The sequence below is a fragment of the Pteropus vampyrus genome, unplaced genomic scaffold (assembly GCF_000151845.1).
Source record: "Pteropus vampyrus isolate Shadow unplaced genomic scaffold, Pvam_2.0 Scaffold137, whole genome shotgun sequence".
Taxonomy (NCBI): domain Eukaryota; kingdom Metazoa; phylum Chordata; class Mammalia; order Chiroptera; family Pteropodidae; genus Pteropus; species Pteropus vampyrus.
This window is the reverse complement of record NW_011888918.1, coordinates 2827689-2845955: the sequence shown is the minus strand read 5'-3', so window position 1 is coordinate 2845955 and position 18267 is coordinate 2827689. Positions and strand designations below refer to the sequence as shown.

The 18267-nt window shown below is 43.6% G+C and overlaps 1 protein-coding gene across 1 annotated transcript in view; it reads right to left on the bottom strand.

Moving 5' to 3' along the window:
• CACNA2D4 (calcium voltage-gated channel auxiliary subunit alpha2delta 4) overlaps positions 1–11223 on the bottom strand; it is a 130294-nt gene extending 119071 nt beyond the window's left edge. Inside the window, exon 1 of the mRNA XM_011367884.2 lies at positions 11042–11223. Within this exon, the coding sequence (XP_011366186.1) occupies positions 11042–11223 (182 nt within the window). The remainder of the gene's footprint in view (positions 1–11041) is intronic.
• Positions 11224–18267: the final 7044 nt, after the last annotated feature.

Here is an 18267-nt window from a genome sequence, read left to right as displayed (position 1 = left end):
CCAGGGGTTTGTCAATTTTTTTGACCTTCTCAAAGAACCAGCTCTTTGTTGCATCTATTTTTCTATTTTTTTGTTTGTTTTTTGTTTTCAATTCCATTAATTTCTGCTCTAATTTTGATGATTTCTTTCCTTCTGCTGATTTTAGACTTCATTTGTTCTTCCTTTTCTAGTTTTTTTTTTTTTTAAGATGAATCATTAGGTTGTTTATTTGGGCTCTTTCTTGTTTTTGGAGGCAGCCTGTAGTGATATGAATGTTCCTCTTATTACCACTTCTGCCTTGTCCCAAAAGTTTTAATATATTGTACTATCATTATCATTCGTTTCTATGTATCTCTTGATCTCTCTTTGTATTTCTTCTCTGGCTCAGTTATTCTTCAGTAGTATGTTGTTTAATTTCCATGTATTTGCAGTTCTTCCTGCTTTCTTTTTACAGTTGATCTCTAGTTTTAAAGCATTATGATCAGAGAATATGGTTGGTATGATTTCAACCCTCTTATATTTGTTGAGGCTATTTCTGTGTCCCAGTATGTAGTCAATTCTTGAGAATGTTCCATGTGCACTAGAAAAGAATGTATAAGCAGCTGTTTTGGGATGGAAGGCTCTGTAAATGTCAATTATGTCCAGCGGTATAATGTGTCATTTAAGGATGTTATTTCCTTATTGATTTTCTGTTTGGATGATTTGTCCATATCTGACAAATGTGGGGTATTTAGATGCCCTACTATGATAGTGTTTTGGTCTGTTTCTCCCATTAGTTCTGTTAGTAATCACTTTACCTATTTTAGGGCTCCCTGATTGGGAGCATAGATATTAATAAGTGTTATGTCTTCTTGGTGCATGATTCCTTTTATCATTATGAAGTGTCCCTCAGTATCTTTCTTTACCTGTTTTATTCCGAAGTCTATTTTGTCCAATATTAGTACTGCTACTCCTACTTTTCTCTGAATGCCATTTGCTTGAAATATCACTTTGAGTCTATATTTGTCTTTGGAACTGAGATGTGTCTCCTGGAGGCAGCATATAGTTGGGTTTTGTTTTTTAATCCATTCTGCAACTCTGTGCCTTTTTATTGATGAGTTCAGTCCATTTACATTTAGGGTGATTATTGAAATATGAGGTCTTCTTATAGCCATTTTATCTTTTGGTTTCTTGTAGCTCGGTGTTTCCATTGCTTCCTTGTCCTTGTGTTTCTGTGTTCTTTATTTTGGTTGGCTTTTGTGGGTTTTCCCTCTGGTTCTTCTTGTTTTATGTTTTATATTTTAGTTCTGAATCTTTGGTGTGTGGTTACCATTACGAATATGTAAAGAATAGTTATATATATGTGTGTATATATACAGTCATCCCTTTTCTTCTGCATGTGCTTTATCTCCATTCCCCTTTGCGAATTTGTATCTTTGAATCCTCTCCTTTTCAGTCATTGTTGTCTCAATTTGCCCCTATGTATGCTGAACGTTCATTACTATCTTGTTATAACAATTCTCTTATTATTGTTTAAGTTTATAATGCCCTGTTCTTAGTAAGGGTTGCTCTCTTCTGTTTCTATTGGCCTGATAGTTACCTTACTCCTAATTATGTGGGTTTTTTTTTTTTTGTCATTTTGTTTAGGTGAGCTGACCCCTTTAAGCATTTTTTGTAGTGCAGGCCTCGTAGTGGAGAATTCTCTCAATTTTTGTATGTCTGGAAAGGTCTTAATTTCTCCTTCATATCTAAAAGAGATACATTATTCTATGCTGTTAGTTCCATTTACTTAATAGTTTGAATATTTGATTCCATTCCTTTCTGGCTTGTAAAGTTTGTGCTGAAAGTCCGAGGATAATCTAATGGGTTTTCCTTTACAAGTTACCGTTTTCTTCTCCCTGGCTGCCCTGAGAATTCTGTCTTTGTCACTGATTTTTGATAATTTTAATACAACGTGTCTTGGTGAAGGCCTTCTTGGGTTGAGATAATTTGGTGTTTCGTTAACTTCTTGAATTCCAAGCTCCAGCTCATTCTTTAGATTTGGCAAATTCTTGTCAACTATTTGTCTGAAAATGCTTTCTAGTCCCCACTCCTTTTCCTTGCTTTCGATAATGCCCGTTATTCTTATGTTTTCTCTCTTGATGGTATCAGCTAGTTTTTGAATTTCTCTTTCGTTATTTTTTCATTCTTTGGTTTCTCTCTTCTTCCTTCTGATTTATTTCTAGATTTCTATCTTCAATATCACCGATCTTTTCCTCAATTTGGTTGACTCTATTTCCCAACCTTGCTATTTCATTTTTCAACTCTTGCAGTGTGTTCTTTATCTCCAGAAGATCTATTCTGTTGCCTTTTTTTTTTTTGAGGATTTCAATCTCCTTGCTCTGCTCATCTAGGTGTTTTTTCAATTCCTGAAATTGTTGTTATGACTCGTTTCAGAACTCACTGAGTTTTTTTCAGAAGTACCATCCTGAATTCTCTGTCATTTAAATTCCATATTTCTATGCCTATAAGCTTATTTTCTGGTGATTTTCCTCTTTTTTTTCTAAGATACCTTGTCATCTTGGTTGTTCATGGAGTTTATTGGACTATTTCTCCACCTGGGCATTAATGGAAGTGTATTCTGCTTTTTTTCCAGAAAGAAAATTTATTATATAAAGGTTTCTCTTTAACCTGCTGCAAAGAAGGCACTTTTTTTTTTTTTTTTGGTTTCCAGTAGGGGGCGCCTAAGCCTTTTGGATTTCTGCTTTATATAAAGCCTTAAAAATGCCTTTTTATTTTCTTATAGATATTTAATCACGCTTGCTACCCTCAGTTTCAGTCTCTGTCAGTGTTAGCAACAGTTTCAGTAACGTTTGCTCAGCTTCCCCTGGGGCTCTGCGGTGTTCATTCCCAGAGGGTATGTGGGGAGGGGCCCTCTGGGTTGGGGGTTGGGGGCTGTGGCTCATCCTCGGTTTTGCAACTCTGGCTGGTAAAAATCAACTGTTGTTTCTCTCCCATCCACTTCTTTGCTTTCTGCCGTGATGACTGGGCCATGCCGTTGGCAGTGTGGAGTTCACAGCTATCCCAGGCAGGGCTGTTCAGGGAACTTGCCACTCCTTCTCCCCTCCCCTTCCTCCTACAGGGAGCTCTGGTGGCTGCGAGAGGCAGCTTCTTTGTTTCTCCCAGTCCACTGCCTGACACTTGGGGTTCTGACTTGTGGTAGTTCTTATGTGCAGACATGCTGGTGTGCAGTTTGGGTGTTCGTTTGTTTGTTTTTTTTATTGAGTTTTAGATGTTCAGCTTATTCTTGTTTCAAGGGGAGAGACCTGGGGACGTCTCTTACTTCACCATGTTTCCCCATCAATGTCTTAAAATTTGTAATTTGTAGTTATTTTTTCATTCTAAATAAGCATTTACTTTTATATGTAATTTTATATTTGTACTGTATTCTTTTTCTATTATAAATGACCACACCTAAATTATGCAAGCTCCCAACACCACGGAACCTGGCCCTTGTCCACTGTTCTAGCACCTGCTCATTGAAGATGTTACTGGTCCAAAGTGTGCGTGCCAGACACGTCCAAATGCTAAAACTCAAAACAGCAGAGTTTGGAGTAAGGAAGGGTTTACTGATTGAGAAATTGTCAATAGAGAAGATGGGGGCTCTAGCAGTTTCTCAAATCCATCTTTAGAATGTACAGAGTTCAAGCTTCTTTGATGTCAAGAGAAGCGAAAATAGAAGGGCTGTCTCTGTAAAAACTCAAGCCTCAAGCAGAATTCCTCTAATAATCGGCATGTCTAAAGCAGGTGATATTAGCCTGAAGACTGTGAGAACAATGCAGGCTTAATCAAGATGGAGTCAGGAGACAAGCATTTCACTCTGTTACAAAGGCACTGACTTACTCTAATGTGTTGAGCATGGGAGCTGCTTAGAAAGCTCTATCCATGCTCATTGTGCTCATTTCACAGGCACAGTGGTGGCCTAGGTCCTATTTAGCCCCTTAAATCTACTTGAGGAGTCCTCAAAGGACTTGTAAAGAAAAATACTGATATTAATGGTGGGTAAAGTATTATATCTTTTCAAAGATTATTAAAAAAAATACCCCAAAAATTCAGACATGGTTACATAGTGTAGTGGTTAGCACGTTTGCTTTACATGCAGAAGGTCCTAGGTTCACAACCCAGTGGAGCCATGGTCCATGGTCTATGGCCATGCTACCCTGAGCAAGCCTGATGTCTGATCTTGGAAGCTAAGCAGGGTTGAGCCTGGTATGCTCTAACTAACCGAACAGAGAAAAATACCTTTTAAGTAACTCTAAAATATATTTTGTTATGTATGCATTGTTGACTTGTCTATAGCATGTTAGGATCATAGCCCCTCTTAATGTCATATACTGGGAAACACTAGGGACTGTGGTGGATGGGAAGATGATGGCAAGGGCAGAGGATTTTAGAGCCAAATACCTTCAGAGAAAGGATTTCTTAGTAGGAATAAAATGAAATGTGGGAACAGAGTAGAGAACTAAGGGAATTATCAATCTTTAGGGGAAATCTTTGAAACTCAGAAGTTCAGTGGCTTATTCTTTAGCTGTAGGCCAGGATGGCATATCATCCATGCCAGTTGGGAGTGAACCTACTTTGGGGCTTTATTTTTAAGGGCTCTGAGAGAAACAGTATTCTAACTTTCTCTTGGTCAGTCTTTCACCTCAAATCCATTAAATGTAATCCAACCCCACCCACTTTTCTAGGGAATCTTTTTGGTGTCAGCCTTTCACCAGGCACTGGACACGTGATACCTGAGTGAAGTTTGGACACGATGCTTGAGAAAGATACTCAAAGTCTATCCAGGGAGGCTGATTTCAAAAAACAAAAACAAAACAAAACAAAAAACCACTCAGCTAAAAGCAAGCTAAGTGCTGTGATGCACAAGGTAAGTATTTGGCAGCGTAGTGGAGGAGATAATAATTTTTTCCCATTGGTGGGAGAAAGGGGGGAGGGACACTTCAGGGAAGGCTTCACAGTGAATGAGACATTTGGATTAGATTTCAAAGGGTGACTAGAAGTTCATCAAGTGGAGACTATTAAAGGGATAGTTATAAGGAACAGATGGCATACAAGAATCAGAAGGAATAAAAGTAGGAAATCACAGGCATGTTAAAATGTATATACTTTTTGTGAAATGGTGAGAATATCAGTGTCTATTACTGCAGACTAAGTTATACTTAGTGACTTAAAATAAAAACAATTATATATTTAGTTGACGAGTGTGTTATTTTGGGCATGGCCCGGCCGGGAAGGCTCTTCTCCATTCTAAGCAGTGTTAGTAGGGTCAGGAATAAGGGAGGATTGGTAAGGACTGAGAGGGTTAGGGTAAGGGCAGAGAGAAAAGAGTGGTAGGAGATGGAGCTGGGGGAAAGTTAGGTTATACCTAGATTATGAAGTATATATTGGTTCTTTCTAAAATCTAACTTATATATCACCTACTGCAACTCCATGTCCATTGAAAAGTAGTGATTTATAAGTATGGCAGAATAGAGAAAGGAGATGAGAAGGAAAAAGAACAGGGAAATAAAAGATATAAAAGAATCTAATATCTAAGCCAAGCTCATTTGTGCACAGACCACAAATTCACGTCTTTTTCCATTGCTCAGTGAGTGCTGTCAGTGAGAATTTCCCCAAGCTCTACCATTTAGGAAGAAGCTTGGTGAGAAGTATGTATGCATCTCCCTCCCACCCTCCCTCTTCTCCTGCTTCTGCCCTCTGTTCCCCTTTGTCCTGCTCCACCTCATGCTTTCCCCCTCCCCTTCATAGCCCTTGCTCTGTTTCTTGGTGATTGGGTCCACGAGCTCCTCAAGAACTAGGCCTAAAAAAAAAAAAAAAAAAAAGAACTAGGCTTAGGCTGGAGCTTACTCATCTCTGAGCTCTCCATGCCTGAGCAACAGAAGGGTAGACAAAGGGAAAGGATCAGAACTCTAAGCTTAATTCTACAACAGAATACGACAAGTCAGTATTTCCCAGTATTCCTTGTCATTTTTCCTTTGTTCGTGCCACAAACAGGTATAAGCACACACGAATATGTATTTGAGGCACTGCGCCTTGTCTGGTTTCCCCATTGGTCATCCAATATCTCTCCCACCTGCTTCAGGGGACAGTGAAGATAAAAGGGGACAATGTAGGTATATCTTGTTTACAAAATACAGGGATTTCATAACTTTTTCTTTAGCAATTAAATTCTTTCTTCAAAAGAAATCTTCACAGGAGCCAAAGAAAGTGATTTGGCAATTCCATTCATCTAGCTGCTCAGGCTCAAAACCTTGGAGTCTGTTGTGAGTCCTCTTTCTCATGCCTGCTGCATCCAGGCCATCAGCAAACCCTGCTAGCTCCACCTTATAAGTACAGCAGAAATCCAACCATTCCTCCCCAACCCACTGCCACAACTCTGGCCAAGCCATCATTGTTTATTCCCTGAATAATGGCAACATCCTCAAGCTGCTTATGCTGAATGTCTTCTGTTTGCCTTTCCAGAGCTAAGCTATACCCTCTGCCTTCTGCTCTGCGCCCTTGGAGTCTCATCTGTCTGGACCACCTCTGCTGAGTCCTGTGCCCTCTGGCTTCCACTGAGCTCAGCCAACAGAGACCCCTGGTGGGAGCCTGGAAAGAAAGCAAGATTACCTCTGGTTGGCAGCATCCTGCAACCTAATATCACTGTTCCTCTTCAGGTGGCCTCCTCTGCATGACTTTCTCCGTGTTAGTTAAGCTTCTACAGAGAAACAGAACTGATATGTATATGTATATGTAGAGAGAAAGAGGTTTATTACAAAAAAAATTGGGTCACATGATTTTGGAGGCTGACAAACGTCAAGTTCTGTAGCCAGAAAGTTGGAGACTCAGCAGAGCAGATAGTACAGTTCCAGTTCAGTCCGAAGGCTTGAGAACCAGGTGATGGTATAGTTTCAGACCAAAGGTGGCAGGCTTGAGACCCAGGAAGAGCTGCAATGTTTCAGTTTGAGTCCAAAGGAAGGAAAAAACTGATGCCCCAACTCAAATACTGTCAGGCAGGAGCCCTTTTGTACTTGCAGGAGGGGGCCAGGCTTTGTTCTAGTCAGACCTTCAACTGATCGAATGAGGTCCTCCCACGTTAGGGAGGACAATCTGCTTTACTTGAGTCTATAGATTCAAATGTTAATCTCATCCAGAAACACTCTCACTCACATGCCCAGAATATGTTTGACTAAATATCTAGGGACCATGGGCCAATCAAGTCAATGCATGAAATTAACTACCACATGCCCTTTGGACCTCAGCAGTAACTGCCCCTCTCTGTGACTTGGAAGGAGATAAGAGCTCGGTTGCTCCTAAGCCCTGGGTTAGTTTAGGTTACCCTGTGTTTCTTCCACATCCACACCTTTGAAAAGAAACTTTTCTCCAATTATCTCATTATGAGTGTCCCACCTATTTCCTGCTAGGCCTCTCTCACAGCTGGTCTCCCTCCTTCTGCTTCTGCCCCTCTCAGTCTATTCTTAACACAGTACAGGACACCTTCTAAAATGTAAGTCAGATCACATCACCCCTCTGCTCAGAAGCCTATAGGGGCTGTGCACCATACTTAGAGTAAAAGCCGAAGTTTCTGCCACAGCCCATGAGGCTCAGCATGAGCTGGATCTGGCTCCTCCCTGGCCTGTCTCTCCCTTCTGCACTTATTCAGGGGCCCTCCCGCAGTGACTCCTTGCTGCTCCTTGAGCATGCCAGGCCTGCTCCCCACTCACAGCCTTTGAGTTGGCAGTTTCCTCTGTGGCTCTGCCTGCCCTGTGCCACGCCCCCCACCTCCGGGTAGCCTGCTCCCTCATTTCTAGCAGGTATCTGTCCGTCAGAGTTGCCAGCAGGAAGAGAAGTATACTTGAACTGGGTGGCTCGTGAAAAGTTTAATAAAGGGACTGTTTACAGAGGTATGGACAGGGTATATGGGGAGACCAAAGGGACACTGCAGTACCCTGGGCTGGAGACAACAGGGAGTCAATCTCTGGGCCTGAAGAGACAAGGGGAAGGGACAGTCACTGGAACCTGGAGAGAGAGGGAGCTATGTAGAGAGAGCTGTCCCACAGGAATAGCGGCCTCAGGATGCAGCCAGCCAGTGGCAACACATTGCTCCTCAGGAGGCTGGAGGATTAAATGTCCTCACTCCTTCTCTTCCTCTTTCTGATCTTCTGCTGGTGCTCACATCTGTTAAAGCCACCTGGAGGCCTGAGTAAGGAGCCAGGTCTGTCTCCCAGGCAGAGAGGGGCAGGGAGAGCTAATCGAGGAGCAGATGGAAAACATCCAGCATAAGATCTTCACTCAAAAAGTCACCTTTTATGGTGAAAATTTTCTGAAATTAGATAGTGGTGGTGGTACATAACTTTGTGAGTATACCGAAAACAACTGAATCGTACACTTTAACATGGTGAATATTATGGCATGTAAATTACATTTCTATTTTTTAAAAATGCTTTTCAAAACTTGCCTTTTCAATGATGAAGCCTTCCCTAGCTTTGGGATCTACTATTTTACCTGCTTCCAACATTTCATATCCCTCTTCCCAGCATCATTTTTTTCCTAAGTGGTTGCCATCAAACATTACTATGTACAGTATTTTCCTTATGTCATGTGTTCATATCCTGTCTCCTCCACTGGAGTGTAACTACTGTGATGGCAGGGACTGCGGTCAGATTTATTCTCTGCTGTATTCTTACCACCTTCTAAAACAGTGTCCAGCACAAGTAGGTGAGTGGAATAAGTGAGTGGTTGGAAATGGAGTTACTCTGGTTGGAGGAGCAGGTCGGGGGCTCGGGCCCAGTCCTGCCTGTTCCCTTGCCCCTCCCCAGGCCTTCGAACAGCTCCTCCAGCCCTCTGCCCTCCTTCCAGAAACTACCACATGTTCATGCAAAGGCGTTCACTTCCCCTCCATTGTGCAAATGTGCCTTGGGTGGCTCATTTTATCTCCCGATAACACAGAAGACATCACAAAGGGCATCTACAGTATTTGTACACCCATGTTCACAGCAGCATTACTCACAATAACCAAAAACTGGAAGCGACCTAGCTGTCCATCGATGGATGAATAAGCAGAAGGTGACCTATCCATTCAGTGGAATATTATTCAGCCTTAAAAAGAGGCAATTCTGATATATGCTACAATGTGGATAAACCTTGAGGACATTATGCTACATGAAATAAGCCAGTCACAAAAGGACAAAAACTGTATGTTTCTACTTATATGAGGATCTAGAGTAGTTAAATTCACAGAAACAGAAAGTAGAATGGTGGTTGCCAGTGGCTGGGAGGAGAGCAGAGTTAGTGTTTAATGGGGACAGAATTTCACTTTTGCAAGATGAAAAGAATTCTGGCGATTGGTCGCACAGCAGTATGAATGTACTTTACGGAATTGAACTATACATTTAGAAACTACAAATTTTGTGGGGTTTTCTTTTTACCATAATTTTTTTAAAAGTAGGGGGCAAAGGGGAGGCCCTGAGCAGAGCCAGGAGTTTTGACCCCCGCTTTGTCTCCCAGAAGTGGTTTCCCATTTTTAAAATTTCCATTGCTACAAAATACCAGTTCTGGCTGGATTCTAGAGCTTCGAAAGGGAGAGTAAATGTTTAGATCCCTAATACCTTTAATCATGTTCTGACAAGTTTTACTCTTCATAAGAGAAGAGAGAGAGAGAAAAATAAGGCCACTGAGCAAAATGCTGTGTTCTAACACATACACCTCCTCCAACACCCCCCAACACCCTTCCTCCCCTACACACACACACATACACATCCTCCCCATAGCCACAAAGAAATACTGCTTGAATGCAGGTGACAACTCAAGCATCAGCTTAGTGTCAACCTAGATTTGCTGGTGCAGTTGCTGGAGGGACATCAGGCCCCTGACTTGTCCATTCCGCCTGGAGAGTCTGAGCCACATCAAAACCCCAGGCAAAGGGCACCGGGCTAATTAGAGGCTGGCCAGGCAGGCAGCTGGCTGCCCAGAGAGGGCCCCTCAGGGACCTGCTGGGTCTATAAATACTTTGAAGGTAACTTGTTAGATGAAGAGTGTGTGTGTGTGTGTGTGTGTGTGTGTGTGTGTGTGTGTGTGTGTGTGTTTGGGAGGGGGAAGAAACGAGAAGAAGAGGGCTCTGAGGGGATTTAGGGGCTGGGGGAGGGCTTGGTGGTGAAGGAACTGGTAAATTTCCACAGCTCTCTACATCTCCCTCCAGCTCACAGCCCCAAAAGAAGTCCAAAGAAGCCTCAAGAGGAAATTCAAGCTTCAAGGAATTGGCTTTGAGAGGGAAAATCAGAAGAAGTGCCCACTGACAGGCACCGGCCACAAGCCAGTAATTCCTTCATTCAACCAGTAAGTGAACCAGGATAGTGCGCTCCCAGTGCTGACTTGTCATGGGTGGGCCTCAGGGCCCCCAAATATAGACAGAGAAACAGGGGCAATGTGGCAATTTGACAGTGTTCATGCCAGAGACTGAGCAACATCTACGGGGACACTGTGGGGACATGGACGAGGAACACTAAGCCTCTGTTCTTAGACCCAGTTCCAGTCTTGACCATGTGGGCTTGACCATGAGGGAGCTTCAGAAACTGCTAGAGAGGATGCATAATGCCCACCTGGGGAACGAGGCATGGTGTTGGGTTTCAGCTCTGCCCTTAACTGGCTGTGAATTTGGGCCAAGCGCTCCCCTCTCCCCTTGCTGGGGCTGTTTCTTTATTGTAGGCTGGAGGGGCTTGGGCTAACTTGGTGTACTGGAGTCCTCTGCAGGCTGCCCTTGACCTCATGTCCCACTGCAGATGGCCTCTGTCTGAAGACTCAGCCCTGGTGAGTCCCAGATCCTCTCATGAGGGGCCATCTAAGTGACCATGGCCAGAAAGAGGACACTAGCAGCTCTGAGAATAGATGTTTGATTTAATATGAAGACAAACCTGTAAGTATCCTTTTAAATGGCATAAATGGTCTCTTTGCAATCTTAAGTATACTAGTAATTTGCTTAAGAAACTCTTTATAGGAAATAAGAGAGGTCAGGCTGTGGTGTCCAAGGTTCTGGGTTTGAACTCTAGTAAAGTCCCTTCCTTACTCTGTCGTCCAAGGCAGCTTGCTATTCTCATCTGTGAAATAGGGAGGATACCACCTGTCTGTGTTAGGCAAGAGTGCATTCAGCTGCAAGAAACAGGATACCTGACTAGTGATACAAGGACTTGTTAACACAAATCCAGAAGTCTGGAGCTGGCAGTTGCTGGTCTTGGTTTGGTGCTCCATGGTGCCCCAAAGGTCCAGCTGCTCCCTCTGTCTACCCTTCCCTCTTTTGCATTCCGCGTTTTTCCTCCTACTTGTCACCTCATTGTCACAAGATGGCTGCTGCCATTCTAAACATCACATCTAAGTTCAAGGTGGGGGAAAGGAGAAGGGCCATGCTGGATGCTTCTGTTCTTTTTTAGCACGAAGGCAAAAACTTTCCCCAGAACCTTACTCACCCCTCCCGCCAGCAAACTTATGTTTTTGACCCATTGGCCAGAAGAGGGCCACATAATGACCATGAGCTGCAAAGTTGGCTGGAAAGCTGTAAACAGGACCGTTCCACCAGCTCTAACAAATTATGATGTCTTGCCTGGGGCTGGCCGTTGTTGTTGAGGGAAAACTGGAGACTGGGTGTTATGTGGGCAGCAGATCTGCCTCATTTCCTCCAGTAGTAAATGAGATTTTGCATGTAAAGCAGAATCGGGGCCTGGCACCGAAAACATTCTCTATTATTATTTACATATAAATTATCTTCCTGTACAAGGATTAATGGGCAAGCCTTTACTCCCAGGACATTCTAAAGGGAGCTGGCAAAGGGCATGCCCTCTCTTCTTCAGAGGGAAAAACACGGCTATGCCAGAGAAGGCCTTTGTAGTTTGATGCACTGGAACGAGCTTCACCCATCTATGGCTCAGAAGGCTTGGTGTCTCGTCCCCACCTGATACTAATCACCCTCACAACTGGGGTCTTTTATCTCTTAATTTTGTCATCTGTATACAATAATGTGTATGATTCTTATTAGAAGAGGACCATATAAGATGGTGGATGTGAGAATGTGATGTTCTACCCAAATGTAAGACATTTAAATCCTGTGGGAAGAAGCAAGGTGGCCACCTCAGGGAGCACAGTGGGCATAGTAGTTGGGGGAAGGGGAGGTAAGCACATACATGCATGCACACACTCTGCAAGGTCTCACTTCAAGCACATGTATGCAGAACATTTCGATGAATAGAAATCCCACATGTATTCAAACACATGTAAATTGTCTGCCAAAGTGGGCTCAGGTGACATACAGTGTAAAAAGGGCTTGTAAAGGACACAGCAAAGATAAAGGGCAGGGCTGAGCCTGAGGTCAGCTGGCCCACAGCGAAGGGGTCTTGGCAATTTCTGTCATGTCGGGCCAACAGGAAGTTTCCAGGGCTCATGTAGAAATGTGTGAACTATGTCAGCTGCCCTTGGAAATACCCCACTGTCCTCCAGAGGTGGCTCTCTCCATGAGGATGACATCATTACAAAGACTCTGGCCTCTGAGTCACTTCCACTCATAGTGTTTCCACCTCTTTTGAGGCAGTCATGCTGTGACTGAGCAGTGAGACCACACGGAGGAGGAAAACGGGGGAAGCAGAGAGGTCTGGGCGGCACTGCAGGGAGAGACCACCTGGGGCCCCAAGAGGTCAGAGTGGAGGCGGAAGACCCTTGGAAATCAGCTGTCTATCTCACCTTAAACTCGCTCCTCTGCAGCCATGAAAGTTCAGACCCTCGAAGGGGGCAGCCGGCCGACTGCATATGTAGTGTCCACCCCAGGATTGTCAGAAGGAGCACCTGGCCAGGCAACCAAGACTGGAGTGGAAAGAGGTCCCACAGGCCACACCACTGCCCATGTCTGAAGAACCATATGAGCTTAATTTAGAATCATTCAGCTGTATTCTGGCAATGCGATTCTCAAAACCCCGCCCTGTCGTTAAAAATACTGGGGCCCATGCCAGCTAGAGCGCAGGTGCTGAAACATAGCAATGTTCAGCTAGTAGCACTGGTGCTAAACCCTGCCGACCACAGCAGGCTGGAGAAGTGCAGGCAAAAGCAATCAGGACAAGAGAGGGACTGGTCCTGGCAGGGAGCAGAGTGCTTCCTCAGAGAGCCAGGCCAGGTTCTCTGAGGATATCTGGTCCAAACTGGAAGCTTGGTCAAAAATTGCAGCTTGGTGCTTCCCAGGGACAGCATTCCCAGGGACAGGAAGGGCCTGTCCCATGCTCCCTTGTGGCTAACACCCAGGGTCAGCATTATTCTGGGCAAAGCAGTGAGAAGACCTGGCTCCTGCCAGGTCTTGAAGCAATCTATAAGGAAAATACCACCTTAACAACTACACTGATGTGCAATTCAAATGAACCTCATTGACTTCAGGAACTTCTCATCTACTTCATCTCGAGGGGGAAAATGTATGAGGAATGCAAAGCTTTGTCAATTTACTCCGGTAAAGAGACTGAATTAACTATCAATCAGCACTTTGTGAAGAGTATCTTGTGCTCATCAGTGGACTCTCATTCCATTGGCCAGCCAACCTCCAGGGGGCAGGCCCCCATCTTGAGGCGGTGGGGCTGATGTTCCAATTCACAGTGCCCTTGGTTATACTGCGAGGATTGGGGAAGGGTTCCTGTCTCTACCTTGGAGAAACAAAGTCACAGAAGGTCAAGTGGCAAATGACAGTTGGAGTTGCTCTCAATTTTTTTGGACTCTCGATTTCCTCAATAGAATGAAGGGAAGTGATATCTGCAGGTGTCAGGAGGTGATACGCATTATAGTCCCTCACACTCCCTGGCACAGAGGAAGCACTCATTAAAGGTTATGATCATCATGGTTCTCATCATTGTCATCATCCTCACACCCATGGCCACAGCCTGTGGATCAGTCACCCATGCTGCAGGCAGGCAGCCTCACTGGCAAGACTGCCTGCAGCAGCAGCCCTAGAGGTGGGGGCGGTGACATCTGTGCAGCCTTCCCTCTGCTTGCGTCAGCAACTATTCTGGAGCAGCAGAATGAGTGGTGGAGGTGAGGAAACAAAAGGCAGTTATTGGTTCTGATGAATTTCCAAAGCATTTTTGAAGCACAGCTAGAACTACACTCAGCTAGAGGTTCATCCTTTTAAGCCTAAGCCATGTCCTCATTTCCCTGAGGGAGGGTGGCAGGGAGACGGGTTAGGGGGGAGGGAGGAAGAGTGGTGGGGAGAAGTGGGGGTGAGGGGTGAGGAGGAGGGGAGGCAGAGAGGAAGAAGGAGGGAACCAGATGGGCATGCTGATAATTAGGTGTTTTCCTCAGGCTCACTTGTCCACGTGACCACTGGCCTCTGGGGCCCCTGGGCCTCCATCCTTCTGTTTCACAGCCCCCACTGGTTCCCACGAAGAAGCACACTGCATACACTTTTCTCTGCAAACTGCCCTCTGGAACCTTATTCCTCATTTTCTCCCCCTTCCCTGATGCCATTCATTTCTGCTAGTTCCCCAACGCTTCTTCTCTTCCTTTGTTTCTCAATTACTCTTCATCGTTTGCCAACACTCAGCAAACCTTTGCTGAGCACCTACTGTGTACCTGGCATTATGCAGGGCCTGAGGAATCAGAGCCACAAGGGTGATGGTAATTTCTTGCCCTGGGGGAAGCTCTCTGGCTGCTGAGGAGGCAGACACAAAAGCACTGAAGAGGTGAGTAAAGAGACCCAGAGCCAGAGCTCGGCCGAGGTCTTTGCCCTTTCCACTGCATAATTTGCTTTGTGCCCCATGATGGCAGAGTAATTCTCACTGTAGCCCAAGCACATCCTGAATGTTTGGTGATCCATCAGGCATTAAGAGTAGAAAGTTGACTCTGCCTGTCTCTTTTCTTCAGGGGACTATCAAAAAAGTGTCTGAAATATGCCAGAAGTATGGAAATGGAATGGATATCAGTTCATGCTTTTGGCTGAATGACAGATAACTCCTACTCAATTGACTTAAATAATGACCATTTACTATCTCACATAAGAAGCCTAGATGCTTCCAAGGTTGGTTAATGCAGCAGCTTAATAATGTCACCAAAGATCCAAGTTTCTTCATCTTTCTTTCATCCTCAGTATTTTGGATTGTCCTCAAGTTAGAGCCCCTCATGGTCACAATATGGCTGCCATTGTTCCAGGCATTTCACTCAGACATGATATCTTGATGGAGAAGAGGGTCTGCTTTTAACCTGTTCATCTCTTAACTGTGAGAAAAATTTATGCAGCAGATTTCCTTTTCTCTTTCAACAGCCAGATTGCATCCTATTCCCATGCCTGAAGGAGTCACAGACATGGGAATGGGGACCGCCATGACCAGGTTAAACCAATCACGATTCCCTTCCTGGCTGGTGCTGGGGCCTACCTTCCCAAAAGAATGTGGCCACACAAAGGATACCTGAAAACCTGAGGTCTGATAGAATAGAAGAAGGTAGTGATGGTGGTTGTTTTGTGACCAGCCAGCACGGTATGGGGTACCTGGAATGTGGGCAGTAGGGTCTGTGTCCAGCTAGTGGATGTCCTCTTCATTGGTTTCAGGAGTATTTGAGCACAGCAAGCGACATTTCATGTGTAACCCATGTGTGAGAGGCAGTAAGGCGTTAATGAGTAAAGGAGCAGCAGCTGTGTCCTCTGCCTGATTGCTCTTTCCTCAGATTCCCACGCGGCTCTCCTGTAGCTCCTTCAGGTCTTTCTTCAGGTGTTTCCTTCTCAGTGAGACCTTCCCCGTGACTCTATCAAAAAGTGCAGTCCTTAATAACCAAAATGCCCTTCGATAGATGACTGGATAAAGAAGATGTGGTACACATACACAATGGAACATTACTCAGCCATAAGAAAAGATGAATTACTGCCGTTTGCGACAACATGGATGGATTCTGAGATTATCATGCTAAGCGAAATAACTCAAAAAAGTTGAAAACCATATGATTTCACTTATGTAGAATATAAAACTGAAAGCAACAAATAAACATGACGAACCAACAGAGACTCATGGACATGCACAGTGGGTTAGTGGTTACCAGAGGGAAGGGGGGCGGGGTAAGGTAGATAGGGGTAAAGGGAGTCAAATATTTGGTGACAGAGGGGAATTCAACTTTGGGTGGTGAACATACAATGCAATATACGCATGGTGTATTATTGAATTGTACACTCAAAACCTATTTGATTTTATTAACTAATGTCACCTTAATAATTTTAATTAAAAAAATATGAGGGAAAAACAGAAGGAAAAAAAGTGCAGTCTTTTCCATTTGTGACAACGTAAATGAAACTTAAAGGTATTATGATAAATGAAATAAGTCAAAGAGAAAGACAAATACCATGTTATCTCACTTATATGTGAAATCTGCAAAACAAAATACATAAACAAACAAAACAGAAACAAACTGATAGATACAGAGGACAAACTGATGGTTGCCAGATGGGAGGGGGATTGGGAAGGTGGGTGAAAAGGTGAAAAAGATTAAGATGTACAAATTGCCCGTTACAAAGATAGTCACAGGAATTTAGATACAGCTTATAGAATATAGTCAGTAACGTCATAATAACTACACATGATGCCAGGTGGGTACTAGATTATCATGGTGATCTCATCATAAGGTATATAAATGTCTAATCACTGTGTTGTACACCTGAAACTAATATAATATTGTATGTCAACTATAATTATAAAATAAATTTTAAAAAATATTGTTACAATAAAAAATAAGTGCACTCTTAGTTTTCACCTGCTATTCTTCTTCCTTGTTTATTTTTTCTCCTCAGCATTTCCCTCTCTCTAACATTTTACATATTTTACCTGTCTCTCTTGCTTATTGTCCATCTTCTCCTTGAGGGTGGAATATTTGTTTGCTCTGTTCATTGCTCTATCCACAGCATGTAGTTCAGTGCCTGGCATGTAGTAAATACTCAATAAATATTTCTTGAGTAGATGAAACCTGGTTGCATAGCAGAATCGCCTAAGGAGTCTGTGGGAAACACAGGCTCCTAGGCCTCATCCCACATCTATTGAATCCAAAACCCTGAATTGTGAAGCTCCAAGTCTCCTTAGGTGAACTTGATGCACTGGCCAGAGTTTGGGAGCCATTACTCCTGGCTGCATAGACACAAGAGAGTTCAGCTTTGAGACAGAGCATGAAGGAGTGAAGGTCAACACATCCTGGAGTCAGTGAAGTGTGGGGAGACCGAGACTCTGTACAAACATTTGCATGGTATTAAGCTAAGGTCAGGTTTCCTGAATTGAGTGCCTTCCCATTCCCAGCATCACCATCCAGTGTGGTACAGGAATGAATGCACAGGGAAGGGGCAGGGCAATTAGGACCACCAGACCAAGCGCATGGCACATTGTGGAGCATCATGCAGCTGTGAGAAGGAGCAGATTAGATGTGCAGATGGCAATAAGGATGGAAAGTAAAAACAGCACTTAGTAGAAAAAAAATGAAATTTATAACATAAGACCACTGACATAACTAAAAAGACATGAAAAACATATACATTTAAAATTTGCCAGGGCTAGACAAAGATTTCTTAAGACACAAAAAGCACCAATCATAAGAGGAAAAAGTAATAACTCAGACCTCATTAAAATTAACATTTGTAACATGCCAAAGGACACCATTAAAAGAGTGAAAAGACCAACAACAGACTGGAAAAAGGTATTTCCCTCTATATCCAATAAATGACTCATTTAAAAATAAGACAGATCAATATGGAAAAGCAAATAGCCCAGTATAACGATGGGGGTAAAACTTGATCAGGAGCTTCAAAAAAGACCAATATCCACATCCATAGCATATGTGCTCGACACCCTTAGTTATCAGGGAAATGCAGACTAAAACCACCATGAGACGTCACACATCCTCACCAGAGTGGCTAAAAATAAAAGGCTGACAGTAGCTTGAGCTGGCAAGGATGGGTATTCATTAGAACTCATGTGTGTTGCTGGAAGGAGTGTCGGTTAATTGGGACAATGTGTAGCGTGTCAAAGAGGGGGAAATACCTCCTACCCTACGATCCACAGTTCTTCTCGGGTATATTTCTGAAAGAGATAAGCTCAGATGTTCACCAAAAGACAGGCACAAAAATGTTCATAGTAGCTTTATTCATAAGAGTCACACACTTGGAAACACTTAAAGGTCCATCAACAGGTCCAATGGCTGAATACCACGCAGCGATAAAAATGAACATAGTGATGAGTGGAAGAAGCCAGATAAAAATATTATAAGGGCTATGTGCTACATAGCTCCATTTACGTGAAATTTCGAGAG